Source organism: Parathielavia appendiculata (genome assembly GCF_033297405.1).
Source record: "Parathielavia appendiculata strain CBS 731.68 unplaced genomic scaffold N657scaffold_5, whole genome shotgun sequence".
NCBI lineage: Eukaryota > Fungi > Ascomycota > Sordariomycetes > Sordariales > Chaetomiaceae > Parathielavia > Parathielavia appendiculata.
In genome coordinates this window covers 1,531,001-1,550,275 of record NW_026944224.1, presented here as the reverse complement: position 1 = coordinate 1,550,275, position 19,275 = coordinate 1,531,001, and the positions used below count along the sequence as shown (strand labels likewise).

At 55.3% G+C, this 19,275-nt stretch overlaps 6 protein-coding genes across 6 annotated transcripts; 1 reads left to right on the top strand and 5 right to left on the bottom strand.

Annotated features, from left to right (window-relative positions):
* Positions 1 to 299: 299 nt before the first annotated feature.
* Positions 300 to 1,424, bottom strand: N657DRAFT_571343 (uncharacterized protein; the record flags this gene model as incomplete). The annotated part of the gene is made up of 3 exons (XM_062788801.1): positions 300 to 880; positions 939 to 1,184; positions 1,235 to 1,424. 3 exons carry the CDS (start codon positions 1,422 to 1,424, stop codon positions 300 to 302), a joined length of 1,017 nt encoding a protein of 338 aa, XP_062648406.1.
* A 1,649-nt stretch (positions 1,425 to 3,073) lies between these two features.
* Positions 3,074 to 5,234, top strand: N657DRAFT_595682 (asparaginyl-tRNA synthetase). Its single transcript, XM_062789982.1, has 3 exons — positions 3,074 to 3,525; positions 3,605 to 3,722; positions 3,802 to 5,234. Exons 1-3 carry the CDS (start codon positions 3,248 to 3,250, stop codon positions 4,963 to 4,965), a joined length of 1,560 nt encoding a protein of 519 aa, XP_062648405.1. The 5' UTR covers positions 3,074 to 3,247; the 3' UTR covers positions 4,966 to 5,234.
* A 1,838-nt stretch (positions 5,235 to 7,072) lies between these two features.
* N657DRAFT_690126 (uncharacterized protein) lies at positions 7,073 to 9,271 on the bottom strand (the record flags this gene model as incomplete). The annotated part of the gene is made up of 1 exon (XM_062797030.1): positions 7,073 to 9,271. The coding sequence occupies one exon, from the start codon at positions 9,269 to 9,271 to the stop codon at positions 7,073 to 7,075; it is 2,199 nt and encodes a 732-aa protein (XP_062648404.1).
* Positions 9,272 to 10,266: 995 nt separating this feature from the next.
* Positions 10,267 to 12,073, bottom strand: N657DRAFT_671544 (uncharacterized protein). The gene is made up of 5 exons (XM_062795599.1): positions 11,699 to 12,073; positions 11,615 to 11,641; positions 11,423 to 11,445; positions 11,161 to 11,288; positions 10,267 to 11,109 (listed from the first exon to the last, which is right to left on the bottom strand). Exons 1-5 carry the CDS (start codon positions 11,780 to 11,782, stop codon positions 10,697 to 10,699), a joined length of 675 nt encoding a protein of 224 aa, XP_062648403.1. The 5' UTR covers positions 11,783 to 12,073; the 3' UTR covers positions 10,267 to 10,696.
* A 4,379-nt stretch (positions 12,074 to 16,452) lies between these two features.
* N657DRAFT_534446 (uncharacterized protein) lies at positions 16,453 to 17,163 on the bottom strand (the record flags this gene model as incomplete). Its single annotated transcript, XM_062787764.1, has 1 exon — positions 16,453 to 17,163. A coding segment is annotated over one exon (711 nt), but the record flags the coding sequence as incomplete, so codon positions are not given.
* Positions 17,164 to 17,318: 155 nt separating this feature from the next.
* On the bottom strand, positions 17,319 to 18,251 carry N657DRAFT_399613 (uncharacterized protein). Its single transcript, XM_062787187.1, has one exon. It carries the CDS (start codon positions 18,154 to 18,156, stop codon positions 17,446 to 17,448), a length of 711 nt encoding a protein of 236 aa, XP_062648401.1. The 5' UTR covers positions 18,157 to 18,251; the 3' UTR covers positions 17,319 to 17,445.
* Between the last annotated feature and the right edge of the window lie 1,024 nt (positions 18,252 to 19,275).

Genomic DNA, 19,275 nt, shown 5'->3' with positions numbered 1-19,275 from the left:
CGTTGCGATGGGACCAGGGTAAGCAGGGCCCCAGCTAAAAACTCGACGAAGGGCATCAAACCCGAGACACAAACTGTGGGACGCCGGCATATGTAGCCACCACAGCGTATACCCATAACGTTCTCGAATGATGCCGGACGTGAGAGATAGGAGAGAGCGGAGAGACACATGAATGGAAAATGATGTAAAACAGGATGCCCAAAAGAGGATGCCTAAACAAGCCGTGCACCTTCACAGGAAAATCGAACCGCCGCCTTGACGCCCCAACATGGCCCGGCCAGAAACCCAAAAGAACATAATCAAGCGAGCAAGTTGTTTAGGCCGTATCTCGCGTCCGGCTGCGCGACGAACCTTTGGATTTCCGTATTGTCGAAGACCCTCGAGAAAATCTCGAGGTCAGTGGGCGAGTTGCCAGACGAGGAACTTGAGCTCGAGCTGCCCTTTGACTTGGACCTGCTCGACGAGCTGCCGCTGCCGCTGCTTCCCTTGGCCTTCTTCGCAATGTCGTCGAGGATCAACTGCGTCGTGCTCTGGCTGGGGTCCTCAAACACGAACGCCACACAGCGGATGCGGCCGCGAAGGTCAGGATCATAGAGGCATACCTCCCGCCAAAGTTCGGCCAGCTCCTGGGGCGGATTGCGATAGCCGTTGCCGAGTCCAAAGTCCCCTACCACCACGGTGCCAAAGTTGTTATACGCACAGATGCGGAGTGCGCCGCGCAGCTTCTCCTTGACCATCTCACGCTCGTCCGCAAACGAATACTTGGTGCCGTGCTGCGTCAGCTTGGGCCAGCGTGGCGGAGGGACCGACACCACAGGCAGTGCCCGCCACTGTTCCTCAGGCAGCTTTTCATATCTGTCGTGTGGCCCGCGGAACACGACTGTGCGAGACGTCAGCTGCGGGAGCACAACGAGACTACCTTAAAGCAGCCAACTGACCCACGTGCTGTGACAGGACTCCGGCGCACATCGGAAGCGGGTAGTGGCTGGCTGAGCCGTCTGCTGGTTTTGCCAGACACGCCGCAAGGGTGCTGCGGCGGCATAACCGCTCTTCGTAGCCTACCACACCGGTTTCCCAGTCTCCGCCGGGGCGCTTGTCGTTGGCTGCGCAGATGAAGGGTATGGCACACCCTGCCGTGGTTGCCCAATCCATTGCAGTGTTCACCGGGTCTCCGCTGAAGACATCTGACCCATGTTATACAAGGAAGCTGTCGCACCCGGGGCGTCGTACTTACAAAACATTGGGGGTGACAGATCAAGCGGTCGCTCGATAAAGTTGATCTGAAGCAAGGGCTGAAGGTAGATGTATGAGCTGGTCTCCCACATCGATGCGTATCTGTCCCGGATGATGGGGATGTAAACCCGCTTGGCTTCGGAAGCAACCTCGGAGGGCTTTGGTTTGGACTTGGAGCTTGATGAAGGCATGGCGTGTCGGGAAATATGATGTTGGGGGACACCGGGGCAAGCGAGTGACTTGATGGTGGACGTTGAGGAATTGAGCTAGGTCCAGTTGATCGGATACTGAGCGCGAGGATATTCTGCGATGCCAATTCCGAAGTGAGAGAGCCTGGGATGCCGGTTGCCTTATATCTGCACCGAGCGGTCAGGGAGAGAGAGGGTAACAGGAACATAGAATTAGACATGTGCCGTTCCACTTGCAAGCAGCCGCAGCGGCCAGCATGACACCCGTGTCGCGTGCCGAGATTTCCTGCACAGAGATCTCTGTGTAACTGCCCAATCTCAGAGATCCAAGACAACTGTTTATGCTTGCGATTGTGAGCGGAACTGAGAGCACTTGCCCTCTTCTCTAAACTTCCGGGTTTTTTGTCGTGCGTTGAGCAAAAGCGACTAACGCACCACAGAACCGACCCATTGCAGGCGCCACCCAGATGACAAAACAATAGAGGTTTCAACAACCAAGGTGGTCAGTAAGCGTCCTTGAGGTCCCGGGAGGCAGAGCTGAGGTGACGCCGAGGCGAGCTGCCGAGACCCTGGGCATCACAGAGTGGATGAGGGTAATGTTATGCTGCAGCAGGGTGCGCCATCTCGAGTCTGAGTCAATCTGGTATGACCGCGCCACTCGGGACCAGTGACATGGGCCGGGTCCCTGTCGCCCGCCGTTGGATGAATGTGTTTTTGGACTGGTGCATGCGTCGGGTCCTCTCTGGCCGGGCAGCTGCCGAAATCAATAATCGGCCGGGCCTCTGGACACGGCTTGCACCCTGCGGGTTGCAGTCAGCTTGCTAAGTCGCGGCCAAACCCAATGAGAACGAGACATACAACCGAACCACTTGGCCCAATCCATCGACAGTTCGAGACGCCATGCTGGCAGGCTGCCTCGCGGGAATGTTGGGCTGGTCTGGAGAATCGGCATCAAGGTCGGGCGGGGGTTTTCAAAAGGGTGATGCTAGCCTCAATAGTGTCAAGGAAGCCGGTGAGCTCGGCGATACGAAACAAGAACCGATAGAATGCATGTCTGTCTTTTCCCTGCCGCAACCCATGACGAATACATGGCCATATGCGAACATTGCACATGGAAAAAGATTGTCGTCTGTAACCGTGGAAACGTTCAGCGTTGATTGACTGCGATGAATGTCGGAGCAAGCTTGAAACTCTGGGCTCGAGTGAGGGATGAAAACAAGCTTGCGGTGAGTGAGAGCTGAGTGACTTGCAAATGGACGGAATGCAGTCAATGAACGGAATGGAAAGGATGAAAGCCGCTATCCAGACTACTCCTCCTACGGATCCGGGTCCGGACAGAATGCCATATCAGGCACTCCGTCCCGGGATCGCCTTCATTCTGATGGCAGTTGTTGAGATTGATAGATGGTCACTTGCCCGGCAAAGAAGGAGGAGAGAATCAGCGGCAGCCAATCATGGCAGTGCTGGGCCTCGAGAAGGGCAAGTCCACGACAGCTGGTTTGTGGTGTGGGTTCACCGAGGCAGTTGTCAAGGCTTGGCAAGGACGTGCCAAGACAACAGCGTCCTGGTTGCCTGCCGAGCCTGCCAAGAAATGCTCGAGCTTCTTGTGCATTTTGTGCCTTCCATTGTCGATTGCCTTGTCGAGTTCCATTCCAATTGCTGTGAAAGAGCCAGCAGACAGTGTCAGGTGCGCTGAATTAATCGGCAAGTTAATACTGGCCCGCCTGATCTCATTCGCCGCAAAAGTTGAGAGACACTGCCGCCGAGTTCGGACCACAACAAACCCCATCCCTCAGATTTTCCAACACTGTGCCCTGTCTCCGAGCATGCGGCCCGCTCCGCCGCTTCGGCCGTCGAGTGTGTCGCGTGTCTTAATTCGGCGACACGTTCCCAGCTCCCACCGACATGTCTCTCAACAAGCAGCTCGCTCCGTTGCCGAGCTGCTCCAATGGCGGCCTGCCCAAAAGGCCGATGATGTTGTCGTCCACGGCTTCGTGCGGTCTGTCCGGTCCATGAAGACGCATCGATTTGTCTCGCTGGGCGACGGCTCATCGCTGGCTCCGCTCCAAGCCCTCGTAGAGTCCAAGCATGCCGAAGCCGAAGGGTGAGGATATGGTCCCTTCCTGTCTACACACGACATGTTTCAGTGAAAGCTGCTTAGTTGCTGATGCCGGTCTCTGCAGCCTGACCGTTGGCGCGGCAGTCCGCCTCACCGGCTCCTGGGTGGCCTCGCCCGGAGCCGGCCAGAGTCACGAGCTGCACGTCGGCAAGGTTGAGGTCTTGGGCCCGTCCGACGCAAAGGTATGCTCTTCCCTGCCCACACGTCAAACCGCTCTTTAGTCAGATCATAACATTCATGACAAACTGCTTTTTTCTGCAGACGTTTCCCATTCAAAAGAAATATCAGACACCCGAGTATCTCCGCACCATGCCGCACTTGCGGCCGAGAACTCCGGTCAACGCCGTCCTGCTGAGACTGCGTTCCGAAGCCATCGCATCCTTGACTCAGTTCTTTGCAGGGCGATCCTTCACCCAGACGCACCCGCCCATCATCACGTCATCGGACTGTGAGGGCGCCGGTGAGGTCTTCACCGTGACGCCGGCCAACAACACCCCCGACGCCGTTGACAACGGCAGCTCTCAGGAGCCATTCTTTCGCTCCAAAAAGTATCTCACTGTCTCAACTCAGCTCCATCTCGAGGCTCTCGCCCAGGCCGTCGGCAACGTCTGGACCCTCTCGCCCGTCTTCCGCGCCGAGAGGAGCGACACGTCGAGGCACCTGAGCGAGTTCTACATGCTCGAGGCCGAGATGAGCTTTGTGGACCACCTCGGCCCCGTCATGGACCTGGCCGAGGACATGCTTCGGTCGCTGAGCACCAGCCTCGCCAATTCGGCTACGGTCCAGGACCTTCTCTTCCGATCCCGCAACAGCGGTTCCGATCTGGCCCCGGCCGACGAGGTCAAGCGCCGGTGGGAGGGGCTGGCGCGGCAGGACTGGCCGCGGATCACATACTCGGACGCGGTCGCACTGCTGCTGCAGCGAGCCGATCGCTTTACGCACAAGCCAATCTGGGGTGCAGGGCTGCAGTCCGAACATGAAAAGTACCTTGCCGAGCACATCGGAGGCGGTGAGAAACCGGTCTTTGTCACGCACTATCCCCGAGACATCAAGGCCTTTTACATGCGCGAGACCCAGCCCGCAGCCCCCGACGTACCCGGGGCGACCGTCGACTGCTTCGACTTGCTGGTGCCCGAGTTCTGCGAAATTGCCGGCGGCTCCATGCGCGAACACCGCTTGGATCATCTCCTGGACGTTATGAGGCGACAGCGAATCCAAAAATCACCATCCTCCGAGGGCGGTGCCGACCCTGACAAACCTTCTGTCAACGGTCTTGAATGGTACGTTGACCTGCGCCGCTGGGGCTGCCCGCCGCACGGCGGATTCGGCCTGGGCTTCGACCGGTTGCTTAGCTATCTCGCTGGGGTTCAAACGGTCCGAGACATGGTTTCATTCCCACGCTGGTATGGACGGTGTGACTGCTGAAGAGAGGTTTAGCCAATCCATGCGCGCACAAGCGCGAGATCTCGAAATCTCGCAATCCTCCTAGAGACTTCATCCCGTGCGACGTGATGCTCTGAAGCTTTTCTGATTTTTTTTCTGTCCACAACGTCGCTGGTTAGCCTTGATCAAGTACCTTGAGTGTCGTACAGAAAAATTACCAAACCGATTTTTCAGGGGTTACCGCAGACATGCTCGCGATAGATATACAGCCTCCCTCTCTCGTTTGCCTTCTTCGCCGAGGGGCGACCGATAATATAATGCAAGACAACATAATACGATTCTCTCCCCGGCCATCCGGCCTTCCCCTCGTCTCCGCGAAGGGATTCTGCATTGTACGTTTCTTGGTGTTGACATGTCCAACAACGGACGCGATCCGGCCTCTTGTTGTTTAAATCATCCCGTGTGCGACAAGGTCTATGCATACATATACAATTTGCCTCCGCTGCCTTACGGCCTTAGACCCCTCCGAGTCAACTCTTCTCCCTTCCCCTCCCGCCCAGTCCCACTTCTTTCTCAAGTTAAAGTCTCAGTCTCGGAACCAGACTAGGAGGAGGTGTTCAAGCACGGTAGGTATCTTCCCTTTTCTTAGTGGCGACTGCGTGCATTTTGCTTCATTTGGGGGCCTAGGTCTTCCGGTCGTCAGTGGGCGGTTCAAGATGGCGGTTTTTTGCAATGTGTACTTTGTATGTGGTTTTGCAGCTTGGTTGCGATGGTTTGCTTTGAGTTGGCGTTATCAGAGGCTGTGCCAGTGACGGGTAGATAGTGTACTATACTATACCTTCTGCTTTGTGCCTGTCTCTAAGGTCTCCCTTTCACAAACACTCTCCAAGCTCCACATTTGTCTCAATCTCCTGAGTCTGACCTGCTCTTACAGGGGCAGACGGGGAAGGTTCGCTCTTCCTAGCAAGAGATTCGGATACAGGGAAACCTCTATCACCAGACACGACCCCACCTTAGTTCCCAAAGTCAACTCCCTAGGAAGGATCTCAGGCTGGGCCCAGCCTTGGTGCCACAAGATGGATTAAGCGCAAACAGTGATATTTGCTGAGTGATATCAATCCTGACTTTGGCTTTTTCCTGGGGGGCCCTGAGATGGAAGCCTATTTGTTCACTTCAGCTCTCCATTACCTTCTTCCCCTTCCTTAACCTCATTTTCTCTCTTGTTTTGGCGTCGCCACTGAAAGGCGGCTCTCTACCTCAAATCTTGAAGCGCAAGTTCGTAGTAATCCGTAATCCTAGTTGCTACCTGATAATTCATAAATGTATAACTATCTACGCCTATACAGCACTAACTCCCTTTAGCAACAAACCTAGTCAATCCGAGGAGGAAAATGAACTGTGCTCTATTGCCACCGCAGTACCGTTACTACATTTCGCTGACACTGCTCAACACAATAAAGACCCAGAATTCTACCTAACCAGTTAAACCGCTGAACCCAATAGGGGGTTCAGTATCTACCATAGCAATCGCACCGCCTCTGTGCCCGGGAATGCTCTGTGCATCGTTTTCCCACCTCTATGCAAAGATAACACAACTGTATAGGGCATGCCGCTCGTTTCCGCCCTAGAAGTCTCCAATAATCCAACCCTGGTTTGTTTGTTAGCGTAGCACGTGCTGGGGCATTATATACAAATATATTTAGTTAAATGGAATATAAGAAACGAAAGAACGTAAGAAAATAAGAAAGAAAGAAAGATATAGTAGGACATAAAGACAAAGGAAAAGGTAAAGGTAAAATGTAATGGTAAAGAGGAAGAGGAAGAGGAAGAGCAATAGGAAGTGGAGGTAGGAAGAAGAACAAGAACAAAAAATATAAGAAGGTTAAAGTGAAGGAAGATGAGGTATAATACCTACCACGTAAGTTCCACACTAACAAATTCCACACTAACAAACAAACCATGGTTTAATTGTAGTTCCCTTACACAGATTGCATTCACTGTAAACAGGGACGTGGTCCCACTTTAAACCCAGATCCGCCGCACTCCTCGCATGTCGGGTCTGGCCTGTCCCTAGGAGCATCGAGGTCGGAACCAGACGGCAACCGAGGAGTTGTGGCTGCTGTCAGTTTCTGGCTTAGTGTTATTCGATTTACTCTTCGTTGTTCGCACCCTTCTCATACCTTCCCCTGAGCGCATCCACCTCTCTCTGCAGCTCACTCAAATCAGCTAGAATATCTCCCGCCGCTGAAGAAGCCTTGGTCTCCGCTTCCCCTTCCTCAGACCCAGCCACCATCTCCCAATCCCGCTGTGAATAACCATCCCCAGCTATTACCCCATGCCCAGGTCCATGCTCATCATGTACTTGGACTTGTACAGGTCCACCATCACCGCTAGCCACAGTCCCAGCACCAGCATTACCGGGATAGCTGATACTATTACCACCAGCAGCAGCAGCAGCCGACCCCAAGCCGACCCCATCCAAACTCCCCTTACTACTCCCTCGATCCCTATGCCGCGGCGGAGGCGGCGGTTCTCTCCCGCTCAATCTCCTCGTCAAGCCCGCGTTTGACGTCGACGACGGAGCCGGCGACGGGAACTGCGAGGGTAGGCCGTTGCTCCCACCGGCCGCTGCCGGTCTCTTCTTCGTGCGGACCGAGGCGTTACGGGCCGGGGGAGGCGGTGGCGGAATGACTTTCGCTGTTGTTGTTATTGTTGTCGTCACAGCTATTGCGGTTGGCGTCGATATTCCTGGAGTACTGCTGCTGCTACTGCCGGGGTTGTCGGTCATTGGGGGAGGGGAAGTCACGAGTGGGTGTGGTAACAGTGAGGGCGAAGGCGAGAGCTCGACAGAAGGAGGACCCGTTTCTCCGGGCGATGTGGTCGATTGTGGGAGGTTGTGTGAGCTCGGGGCGCGCGTCGGATGGCTGGGCCGGCGGGGCGGAGGAGGGGTTGGGGCGTGGACGCTGACGCGCAGGCTTGAGGAGCGTGACCTTGTTGATGACCTTGTTGAGTCGACGGATGACCGTCTTTGGAGGGATTCCGCCTCATCGTGCTGGGTGGCTGCTGCTGCGCTTGAGGTGACTTTGCTCTCTGATCGACCGTGGGGCTGTCGTCTTGGAGGCGGAACCGGCTTTTTGGCCGGTTGCGCGGTGGTAGCTGGTGGGTTTTTAACTGCATGGGATACGTTAGGTGGAGTTGGGGGTTTTGAGGTCATGATGATGTTGAGCCCTGGTTGGATGTCCGTCTCGGGCAACTTGCCGGTCGCTTCACGGTCAAGCAGGCTCTCGGTGTCCTCCTCGGCGGGTGACCTATGCGGAACTGGCGGAAGAGGCTTGTTAACGTCGGATGGTGTGGGGGGTCTCTGGTTTGGAGACAGGGGAGGTTTCGTTGCACTTCTGCGACTCGGGGCGGGTAATAGCAGATGTGGTCCGCCCGCTGCTTCTTTCGTCTCGCCATCCGCCCTCGGGTTAATCAACTTCCCATGCCGCGAACTCGGCGGCGGGGGCTTCTTTTTTGGAACGGAGGGAGCAGGCTGCCAGCCTGGCTGAGAAGTTCTGAGCAATCCGCGCTGGTCATCCTCCGCCTCATCCGTCTCCCGGGACGTTTGCGGCGTTGCCTCCACGGCTTGCAGCGAATTGGGCATAGGTTGAGGAGGCATGTTTGCTGTGTCGGCCGCACTTGAGTCATCTCCGCTTGGTACCGAGGACAAGCCTGTGTGCTGTGTGTATGGTGCTGGCCCCTGCGATGAGCCCACGGCCTCGGCCTGGCCCGTCAACAACAATCGCCCAAAAGCGCCCACGTCTAGTACACCCTTCGTTCCTGGGCCTGTGCTGGACCTTCTTTCAAGCTCTATCACCCCGCTCTCTGAACCCTTTGAGGCCTTCTGAAACGGATTCAACGGCGGTCGGTGAGCCGGGACTGATTGGGGTTCATTCCTGTCGGATACATCGGCGGAGCCGGTTGACGAGGCATACGAGAAAGGGTCGAGCTGATCGTCAGTGTCGACACTGCTGCTTTCGTCGTCCTCCAACTGAACCGGATGAAAGCGGTCAGATAGCCCGGGAGACTCGGGCGACGATGGCGGGGGCGATTGCACACGGACTCTCTTCACAACCTTTGGTTTCTGGAAGCTCGTTGCCGCCGGCGGCTGGCTCGGGTTGGACGATGCCTGTAGCTGGTGCCGAAATCGATCCGCTGACGGTAGTAGAGAGGGTACATCCACAGGAGTCAGACTCGGTGCATCGAGGTCGTCGAACGGTGGCACGGCGAGAGGTGGGGCGGCGGGTGGAGGGCCGGCGGCTTTGCGACGAAACGGATTGTTGGAATTGAAAGGCGGTTGTTGAGCCATGGCTGCGGATGCTAAAGACAGGGTAGATATCGAGCGATAAATTTGGGCGGGGAGAGTGTGTGAATGCCCAGGTAGTTGGGTGCTACAGCCATCGCCCTCTTCGTGTGTTGTGAAGCCGGCTCCAAAACCTGACTCGACCGTTGGGACGAACAGGTTGAGAGAGCTGCTATTTGACTTGAACTTGTGGTTGAAACGGACAACTCAGTTGCAATGGTTTGCAAACTTGCGTGCTCGCACTTGCTTTAGGCTGGACCAGCACAACTGACGGCTTAAGGTTGTTGCCTACGACGGTTCTGGGGATGTGTGAGCTTACGCAGGACCCGCCGACACAAGGCCTCAAGTTTGATGGTTGTCGTTGACAGTGGGGCGTCCCGCCCACCTTCGAACTGGGCATTGACGCTTGCGTAGGGCCGACCCACAGCGGGGCATTTCAAACGTTCTTCAACCCTACCGCGCTATCTGGACTCGGTGATCTGTACACGTGTACCTCGTTGAGGTGAGGCAATTTGTACGGTAACTTCCAGGGCGCAGCGTGTCCCTGCTCTCTACGGGGTAAGGTATGTTACAATTGACGGAAATGCGATGTGCAATAGGTATCACTGAGGGTTCTAAGTCGTAGAAGCTCAACTTGAACGATTAAACTATTACTACAATTCCAGAACAGATCACTTGTTCATAATCATCTCTCACTTTGGCGCCGGGCTCTGTACCTTGGTGTGTCACTTGATTGTGGAGATCAAAATTAGAAGATCAATAAGTCAAGATTTACCCAGGGAGTGTGAAGAGCTCGGGTATCCGCTGGTGAGGACGCCCTTTGCCAAGCCTCCAGTGATAAGTGTGGGAAAATGTAAACAAACCGCGACGCGCCAGCATCTGTTTTTCACGCCTCGGCCAGCTTTATTGGGACACAACACTGCGAATCCGGAGAATGTGAACAAATATTGCTTGATCAAGGCTCAAAACGACTCAATGGTATATAATTACAATCCACAACACGCTCCCCTGGGCCGTTACCTGACTTTCAAGCTCCTGCCCAAGCGTCCCAATGCCCACCTAGCCCTCAAGTCCCGACGCGCTGTTTGAGCGGTGAAGGTGGTGTTTGCTTCGCTGGTCCAGAGAGACCAAATGTGTAGCGAGTGCGTGTATGCATGCCATGCTCAGAAGAAAGCGATTCCAGCCAACCCCTGCCACCTGCCCCGGCATTCACGTCGATTCGAAGTGCAACCCGACCGAGTGACCCTTGCGCGTGCGTAAACCGTGTCAACAATCGCGACTTGTACCCCAAATGCTCAGTTGTCCCGCGTCCCAAAAATGATTCCCCGAGTGACCACACCCCAAAAACGCCAAACTAGACCAAAGCAAACCGTAGCATCGCAAAAACATGAAGAAAAAAGCGAGGCATTCATGGAAAAGGACCGGAAAGGCTCATGCCGTGGCCTCGGCCTTGTCTGCCTTCTTGGGCGTCTCCTTCTTTTTGGCCGCAGCCTTCTTGGGCGCTGCCGCCTTCTTTGTCGCGGCGGGCTTGGCGGCCGTCTTTGTGACGCGGCCGGACTTGGTCTTGCTGAGAACGGTGGGCTTCTCGACGACAGCGGGGGCCGCGGACGCCTTCTTGGGAGCCGCCGCCTTCTTTTCCTTCTTGGGAGCAGCAGCCTTCTTCTCCTTGGGCTCCTTCTTGGCAGCGGCCTCCTTCTTGGGCGCAGCCTTCTTGGCGGCAGGCTTCTTCTCCTTGGTATCCTTGGTCTCCTTCTTAGCGGCCGGCTCCTTCTTGGGAGCGGCGGCCTTCTTGGGTGCAGCAGGCTTTGCGGCCTTCTTGGCAAGCTTGGTGCCACCAGATGGGCCTGTTGATGATTAGCATAAGGTGAAGACGTGGTGCGTGAAAATGTACATGCCCTTGGGCTGCTCGAAGACACCCTTCTCAACGCCAACCTTCAGAGCCTTGTTGAAGAGCGCGTCAAACATATTCTCGCTCGCCTCGATATTGTTGTTGGCCTTGACATATTGCTTCAGCTTTTGGCGGCTGATGAGCGTGTTAGTGACATGACTTCATGGTTTGCGGCATTGAAACGGGAGGGCTGGTGCTGGTGAAACCGCACGCGTTGTCGCAGTGATGTGGGGTTGGGTTGCGACGCGTCGAAACAGGAAGTATCTTACCTAGAACCGTTGCGGTCTTTGAGCTGATTTTGAGAAAAATGTGTCAGCGGAATTGAATCCCATCAGTTTCGGGGCAAAAAAGAGGCGCGGCAACGCATGCGACAGCAGAAAAGATGAGCGGCGCCTCATGCGGGATGCCGACCGGGGCGGCGACACCTAATGCGCCGGAATGAAAGGAATGGGGTGAGTTACCGCAATGATGGCATCAGTGATCATGTCCTGCTCGTCGTTAGATACGGTAAGCAGTTTCAAAAGTCCGACGCCATGATTGCATACCTGATAGGTGTGCTTGGTGCCGGCGGCCTTGGGCTTCGCGGCGGTGGCACCCTCGCTCTTGGTCTCAGACTTCTTCGCAGGCATGGTGATTGATGGTGTATGTATATCAATTGAAACGGTGAATGAGTCTCGATATAAGTCTGAAGTGACTACTCCGTAGACTTCGCTGGAGATATCGCTTGAGATGGCAATTAGGATGTGGGAGAAAGGGGGAACTGGAGGGTGTGGGTGACGGGTCGCGCCAGCTCGGGGCGTGCCTGTGTCTTATAGCGAAAGCGGGGCCTCCGCGAGTGATTGCTGATTTGCGACTCCCGGTCTGGCTTCAACACACCTTTTTTGACCAGCGGCCTGGTCCGTGCTCTAAGGTAATAAGACATCAGCTACTAGTACAAGACCATCCTCTTGGAATCTTGATTTCTTCAGCTCCTGTTATAAACGTCCCGACATTCACGTCTTTTAGACTGAGTTTGTTAGCTGCAGCGAAACCGTCTCCATTCTAGCCTCTCGCGGAGATTTGCCCCAGGCCTTTCCAGTAGCCCAACCACTAGGCAATGAAACTTAATCCCAAGCCGACCGCTAGCTATTCACGTTGCCTCATTACGCATTCGCACCGGATAGACTGACTCACCCCCAATTCTAGCTGCCTCAGGTTACTCACTAGGTAGGTTGTGTTCATGACTTCTATCCTTCCCATTGCCTATGCTCCAAGTTGGTCCGCGGTTCTTACTCGACCAAACATTTATTACAACAGTATTCCGCACAATGCCCCATGCACCTATCTCAGTGTCTTCTAGCTGGCAGGGTATGTACTTTCCCTGGGTATCTTCCTCCATGGAAAAACGATGATGCTGCAATGTTGCAGGAATCGTGTGGCGAATTTGGACCTAACCCGTGATCGTGTCTCTTCCAGAGTGCCGTTTCTTCGGGGGCTTTCCCCGTTTAGGACATCTCCAGGTCCACATTTTCTTCAAGGAAACCAACCAGGCCGACCACTCTCATGCCCAATGTATTTTTTGTTAATCATGTGTGCACCCCGCCATCGCGGCTTGCGCTATCGTTTGTCTGATCTCCCTTCCCCCATCCCCTTGACCTCTTGGATTCCCTCTGCGTCTTTCCTTTCTTCCTCTCTCCTTTCTGTGCGCCGGTCGATGCATCCGACAACGGGCCGCTTTGTCCCATTTTTTGTTTGATTTTCCACCTGAGCCCGACGTCACCCGATCCGGACACGGCTCGAGTCCTCGGGACCTCAAGCTCTCGTGGATCTCTGTGTTTGGTCGCGTCTTGCATCTTCGGGAAGCTCGATTGATGAAGGGCACACTTCGGCGCATTCAACATAGCAGCCCGGAAACCCCTGTTTTGTCACTGCAGAATCTGTCGTCCCGGTCGCTGTATTCTACGGGTTCTATATTTATGCTTAATTAGGTTCTGTTTCTTGTCTTGATCTCGATATGACTGGAAATGCTCAAAGTCACTCCTGATGGTGTGCAGGTGCCAAGCTCAAAACAAGCCTGAAGCTATCCGCACGCCAAACTAGGCCCTCGTTCAATCCGCCCAGCGCCACAATATCTGCTCCCTGTAGCCTAGAATGTGTCAAACGCTTTCATGGTTCCTTGACGTGTTTGTGACTTCTATTTTGCGTCCCAATTCCCAAGCTGCGCTCCAAACTTGGGCATCACTCGCGTCATGGCGGTGATGTCGTGTCGATCGCCATGGTCGGCCACCCAGCCTTACGGGATTGGTCACACCGGCATTGACCCAAAACATGAAACAGCACCTGGGTGTGACAGATTCTAGTTGTTAAAATGCTTCCTGTTTCGTTCGCGTTACTCGTCGAGGTTCAAAGCCCTGACGACTGTTCTCCTACTGGGAGCTCTAGCCTTGTTATGTGCAATGGATCCAACGTTTACACCACCCGGCGTCGGTTGTACGACCTTGACTTCGTCACTGATAAGTTACTCCTGCGCCATACGAAAGCTTGTTCTACGGCATGTCTAACCGCCCAAATAGGCCAACAGTTTCCAAGAGAGTTTCTTAAGGTCGACCTGGCGGGAACCGTGAGGAATGGGTTAAGGCCAGGACGAGGACAGGGCTAAGCCGACAAACGAGGAGACGAATCACATCAACGAGAGCTTTTCAACCCTCCAGGGAGTGCTAAAGGCCATCAGGGACAAGGAGAAGACCATCCCATTCAGGGATTCGGTGCTGACCTGTGTGCTACAGCCGTCGCTGGACGGTAAGGTACAGGCACTTGCTCTCTTCACGATCAGCCCCCTGGCGGTCCAGCAAGTGGTTGCCTGCGCCGCTCGACTCAAACCTCCATCCATATCCGTCAACGCAGTGCTGGAGTGTCGCCACGGTGCTTTCCAGTCTGGTTATTTCTTAGCAGGGCACATAGCGGGCCAGAAAATAAAAGGAAAAAGAGTTCAAGTAGAGTTCGCGGCATTGGGGAGGATCGACGGAACATATGAGTCTAGCATATGTCTTCCGCTTTCCTAGAGTTACTTTCTCAGAGAGATACCGCGGTAAAATTGTACCATCTCGTCTCCTCTCAGGGCGTTATTACACTTCAATAACCAGCGCGTCTATTTCTCTCTCTCTCTCATCAGGTTCCTTCTGAACAGCATCACGCTAACTGACGGCGCGCAGTCCAAAACCCCAATTCATCTCACCACTAAGATGGACCGCGTCGCCAGCTCACGGACAAAAACGTCACACTGGCCCCGATTCACCGGGTCCCATTGAAACCGCTGAGCGCTCCCATACCCACTTTCCGTTAATCTCACGACACAGGTCGGCGAGGAAGCGATCCGCCCAAGCCGCAGGAGTCTCTGTTCTACCTCTCAACCAACCCACCCCAGTACTCTGAACTATGGCCCCTCCTGATGCTGCTACCTGCTTGCAGCCTCTCATTTTTGCTTTACGCAGTCGCCGACTTGTAATCTCAGTATAGAATAATGAACAGTCTCCTACCAAGCGTGACTGATGGGGAAATGACCAGCAAGAAACCTCATAGAGCACACAGGTCAAAAACGCTAGGCGCCACGAATCCAGCTCAGTGGTAAGATGCCAGGTGTGGGCAATGCTCGCGTGCCGTGACAACAATGCATCCCAGAACCTAGAATGACCGTCACTACCATTCAGTTCCAGAACCATTCACTCCAATGTACGAGCCACACCAGAGCAAAGGAGAAGAACGCATAGGTCCGATGATCTCATGATTTCGTATTCTCCACGCCATTCCCGCCTAGCTATTACGGTATCAGCAGCTAGGTGCCTTCAGCAACACAACCACCCTCCCCCCCCCCAAAAAAACAAACTCAAATACGGCGGCCAACTTAAGCAACTCCGAGTGCACAAACCCGCCAAACGCCTGCTATGCACGACCCAACCCAGCCAACCACGCCCAATATGCCTCATGAGAAATACCAATGAAACCTCGAGACAAGACAAGATAAAAATAAAGGGCAAAGGTACCTTACATCTTCCCCGGCCCACGAATATCACAACCCTCTCTCCCCATTCACCAAGGGTTAAAAGTCCATCATTTGACGGCTCACACACTCTGTGTTCCCGCCTTCCAGGCATCCCAGCCGTTCAAACCAGGCACCGAGTACAGAATTGCCCCTGAGACAGTTGTGATGATCCTCCCCAGTCCAGTCCAGTCCATCTTGAGCAACCTGCCAGCCAGCCCGTAGCAGAACAACCCAACATAAAGCAACTTCATCTCTCAAAACCCTGATAACAACTGTTCCCTCTCACAGACCTGCTAGGATCTTCCGCCCGCAAAATGAAGCAAGGGCAATCCGCACTCAAATCCCAGACGAGAGAGACCTTCAAAAGAAGTTCTTATTCAACACCCCAATAGCCCTAGCATCCTCATTCGGAACCGCCCTCCCCCCAGCTGCCGCAGCCGCCGTCGCCGACAGTCCTCCATTCCCCACTCCATTCCCATTCCCATTCACATTTGAATTCCCACCAGGCGAGCTGCCCGCACTACTACTACTCATACCACCACCTCCTCCTCCTCCTCCGCCGACACCAGCACTAACAGCATTCGCACTACTCGGCTCCGACGACCCTCCCGACGACATATTCACATTTGTCTTCATCGGCAGGGGATGAAGCAACAGAGCCGATAACGTCGGCCGCGTGCTCGCTGTAGTCGCTGTTGTTATTTCCGACACCGATACGGTGCTCCTTGGCGGCGGCGAGGCGGACAAGGCTCGGAGGGTGGGACTTGTTTCTGGTGGTGCTGCTGTTGTGGTCGCGGATCCGAAGGTGGTAGATGGCGGGAGCGCGGGCGGGAGCGGTGCGAGTCCGTGTTGCTGCTGCTGTAGCGGTTGTTGCTGTTGTTGCTGCTGCTGCTGCTGCAAGGAACTGTATTGCTGCTGCTGTTGGTGGCGCGCTGCGTCGATGGGTGCGAGGCGTGGCTCGATCTGGACGGCTTCCCTGGCCTGCGCTTGTAGCTGCTGCGACCGGGGAGAGTCGATCGGTGCGAGTCGCGGTGGCGGGACTGGTGGCGGGTGTCTTTGGGTTTGTGGGTATGGTTGGGGGAGTGGCACGGCCGTTTTCGGTGGCAGCGGAGCAGGAAGCTGCGGATGTGGATATGGATGCGGATGGGCGTGCGGATGCTGGAGCGGGTGCGAGTGGGGTGGAGGCGCGGGCAGGGGCGCTCGTTCGTAAGGGGGAATGTGCACAGCGGGCGGGTAAGGGTGGTGGTGCGGGTGTGGTGGATATGCGTGATGACCCGGGGGCGGAAGTGGCTGTGAATATGCGTAGTGGCCGTGGCTGTAGGGCGGTGTCCCAGCAGGCGAGGGAGGCCATCCGTAGCCTGGAGGCGGGTAGTGGGGAGGGTAGCCGTGGTGAGGATGCGGTGGGTGGTGCGGGGGGTAGGCCGGCTGGTGCATCGGGGTCCGTGTGACCGCTGGGGCCGCCTCAGCAAGGCTCGATTCTGGATACATGCCTTTGGCTGGGACGATGTGCCTGAGGCTCGGGTCTGTGCTCGGCTGCATCAGATCGAGCGGCCCTCGAGAGTAGTATGCGATCAAGTGCAGATGCTGGCCAGCCGAGTTCGTGATGCTGAACGACTGCTTCGTCAGACCGTCGGGCTTGTAACGGTATCCGTCTGGCTCGTCGTCGTGGTCCTCGTCGCTCCCGCGGCCAGAGTCCGGAGTCTTCCCGGCGCCTCGCCTGCTACCGCCAAACGCGTTCCCCCTCTTGCCTTCCATCTCACGATAGGTCAAGAAGCTCCCAGACACACGGCTGGCGCTCCAGGACTTGCCGTCGGTCCATCTCCTCATTCCTGCTTCGCGCTCATCCCACACGAAGACGGAGCCCGAGCGGATTGCTGATCGCTCCTTCTCCGATAACCTCCTCTGGACGCGCGGTAGGAGGCCGAGCCTGCATGCCTCAAAGAGCTTGATGGCGTCGGCGGGCGTCCGCACAACGCCGTAGTACGTTTCCATCATTAGGGGTCGGTTGGTGCTACGCATTCGCCCTCCATGGGATGCTTTGCCGGGCCGTTTATAAACGAACGGGTCCGCTCGATTCGACCTCCTGTCTCTTCCTCAGCCCTGGACCGTGACTTATCATCCAGGCCGCAGAGAGGGGTAAACGTTCAAAGAGAGTCGCAGGATGGACCGGGCGTTTGTGCAGTAAGTTTCCAAGTCACACTGCAGAATTGCTAACTGCGACGTGGTCAGGACTAGGATTCAGATGAGAATGAGACTAACAAATAAATAAATCAATCAAGGCGTCGACGAAGGAGTGGTTGGAGTCGGCAGTCTGAGACAGTGGGCGATGGGGCCAGATAGGTGTGAGCATCCACAGCTTGGCAGGGGTATGACGCCGCGCGGTTGATTCGCGCAGGCAGGAAATGGCACAGGATGCCTTCTCCAGGATGACCCCGAAAACTTCAAGCACGGCGGTGGAAGGTCTTCCCAAGGGAGGGAGGAGACCACCTCCCGAAGATCCTTGTCCTGGCAGGGCGACGCGGTCCTCGACATCGTCCACGTAGGTGCAGGGAGCACGAGACGTGCAGGGTTACAGCACGGATGCTGTGGGTTTGTCCAGCGCATCATCCTGTCTCCCGACACAAAACCATGCCCCATGGCTTTCAGTGTTGGGCCTGATTCCCGCGTTGATGTTGGTGATTTCGAGCCATGTACCCTGGAACACGGCATATATCGCCCAGTGTCGCCTCGGTCTGGCGGGTCGAGGGACCTCACACAGGAGAGAAGTCGGTGATAGTGTGTTTCCGGCCACGGCCGGGATGAATACCGTAGATAGCAAAGCTGTGGAATGAAACAACGAAAAAACACATGCAAACACATACCTCTGACTGTAGCTACCTGTGTAGGTGTGGGGACCGGGATGGAGTGTGAGATGTGTTGAGTACTTCGAATCTCGAGGGGGGATGGGCGGGTATATCGAGGAATCCAGATTGGAAAGTCAAACATGTGAGTCAAGCAGTTCAAGGATTAACATGAACCCTCAGACCGCACGAAATGCAGATTTTCTTGCCCTTGTTGGGCCTTGGATCGGTTTCAGGCAACAAAAACAACCACTTGAAAAATAAGGTCGGGAGGGATCCGTGGTAAGCGGCTGACAGGGTGGGGATCGGCTGCAGGTGATGACGCTGCTGCCCAATGGCGCAAGGTATGTCTCGGAAAGTGGGAGGGAGGCTCACGCGTAAGGTACCACCTTATACACGTTACAGTTTGGCCCCCATCGAATCCGTCCTGGCATTCATCAATTCATCAAGGGCTCGCATCTTTCTGCACTTTGCCCGGGCCACTGTTTATTATGTATAACCTGCTGCCAACATGACAATTGGACTAAGTGGACACCAACTGCCGTCGGATAGCCCAACTCGACCGTTGCTGGACATCCTTCACGCGAACTGCGCGATCTCGCGCGTCCGCTGCTCCATTACAGCCTGGCCAAAAGACGTGATATGATGCCCTGAGTTGTGTGTCATCAGTCGGTTGATGCTGAGCCGAGTTCTTCGAACAATGTGCCCCGGTTGGAATAAGTCACAGATGGATGGAATGGGAGAGACCGAGATGTGAGGCACTCATAACCCCGCTCAGCTCCACTTGCAGTCGCGTTAAAGTTGGGGCCGAGCTGCTTCCCTGGACGGGCAATTAATAAGCATATAAATGCGTATGGGTCTAACCCAGAAAAGTGCCTTTCCCGAAGCTCTGGCCTGCTCCTTCTGCCCGTTCAGGCCAGCCGGGGCCCGGCGCCAAGCGGCCAAGGCAAGCCAAGCAGTGGAGCAGGTTTAAAGCCAAGCCAGAACTGATGATCAAGTGTGGAATTCAGGTGTGATAGAAGCGGTAAAGAATCGCCTTTGGGTGACCCCACCAGCTGTCGTCAGCTTATTCCGACTGATGAAGGCGATTTCGCAACATTCTAAACAGACACCATGTCAGATACAGAAAAAAAAAACAAAAATCTCATAGCTGATTGCGAGTTTTTGGCGAAATATTTCATGAAAGCAGCGCAGTTGATCGGCGCGTTGTCTGTTCTTGGACTTGAAACCGCTCCCCCAACCATCCAGATGCCGAGCCACGCCG

Excerpts from the sequence above, each read along its gene's own strand:
- N657DRAFT_595682 (XM_062789982.1), top strand. The coding sequence starts at position 3,248 with ATGCGGCCCGCTCCGCCGCTTCGGCCGTCGAGTGTGTCGCGTGTCTTA. Across the intron at positions 3,526-3,604 it reads AAGCATGCCGAAGCCGAAGG|CCTGACCGTTGGCGCGGCAG; the intron begins GTGAGGATATGG and ends CGGTCTCTGCAG. Across the intron at positions 3,723-3,801 it reads TGGGCCCGTCCGACGCAAAG|ACGTTTCCCATTCAAAAGAA; the intron begins GTATGCTCTTCC and ends TTTTTTCTGCAG.
- N657DRAFT_671544 (XM_062795599.1), bottom strand. The coding sequence starts at position 11,782 with ATGCCTGCGAAGAAGTCTGAGACCAAGAGCGAGGGTGCCACCGCCGCG. Across the intron at positions 11,642-11,698 it reads GCACCAAGCACACCTATCAG|GACATGATCACTGATGCCAT; the intron begins GTATGCAATCAT and ends AACGACGAGCAG. Across the intron at positions 11,446-11,614 it reads TCACTGATGCCATCATTGCG|CTCAAAGACCGCAACGGTTC; the intron begins GTAACTCACCCC and ends TCTCAAAATCAG.
- N657DRAFT_399613 (XM_062787187.1), bottom strand. The coding sequence starts at position 18,156 with ATGTTTGACTTTCCAATCTGGATTCCTCGATATACCCGCCCATCCCCC.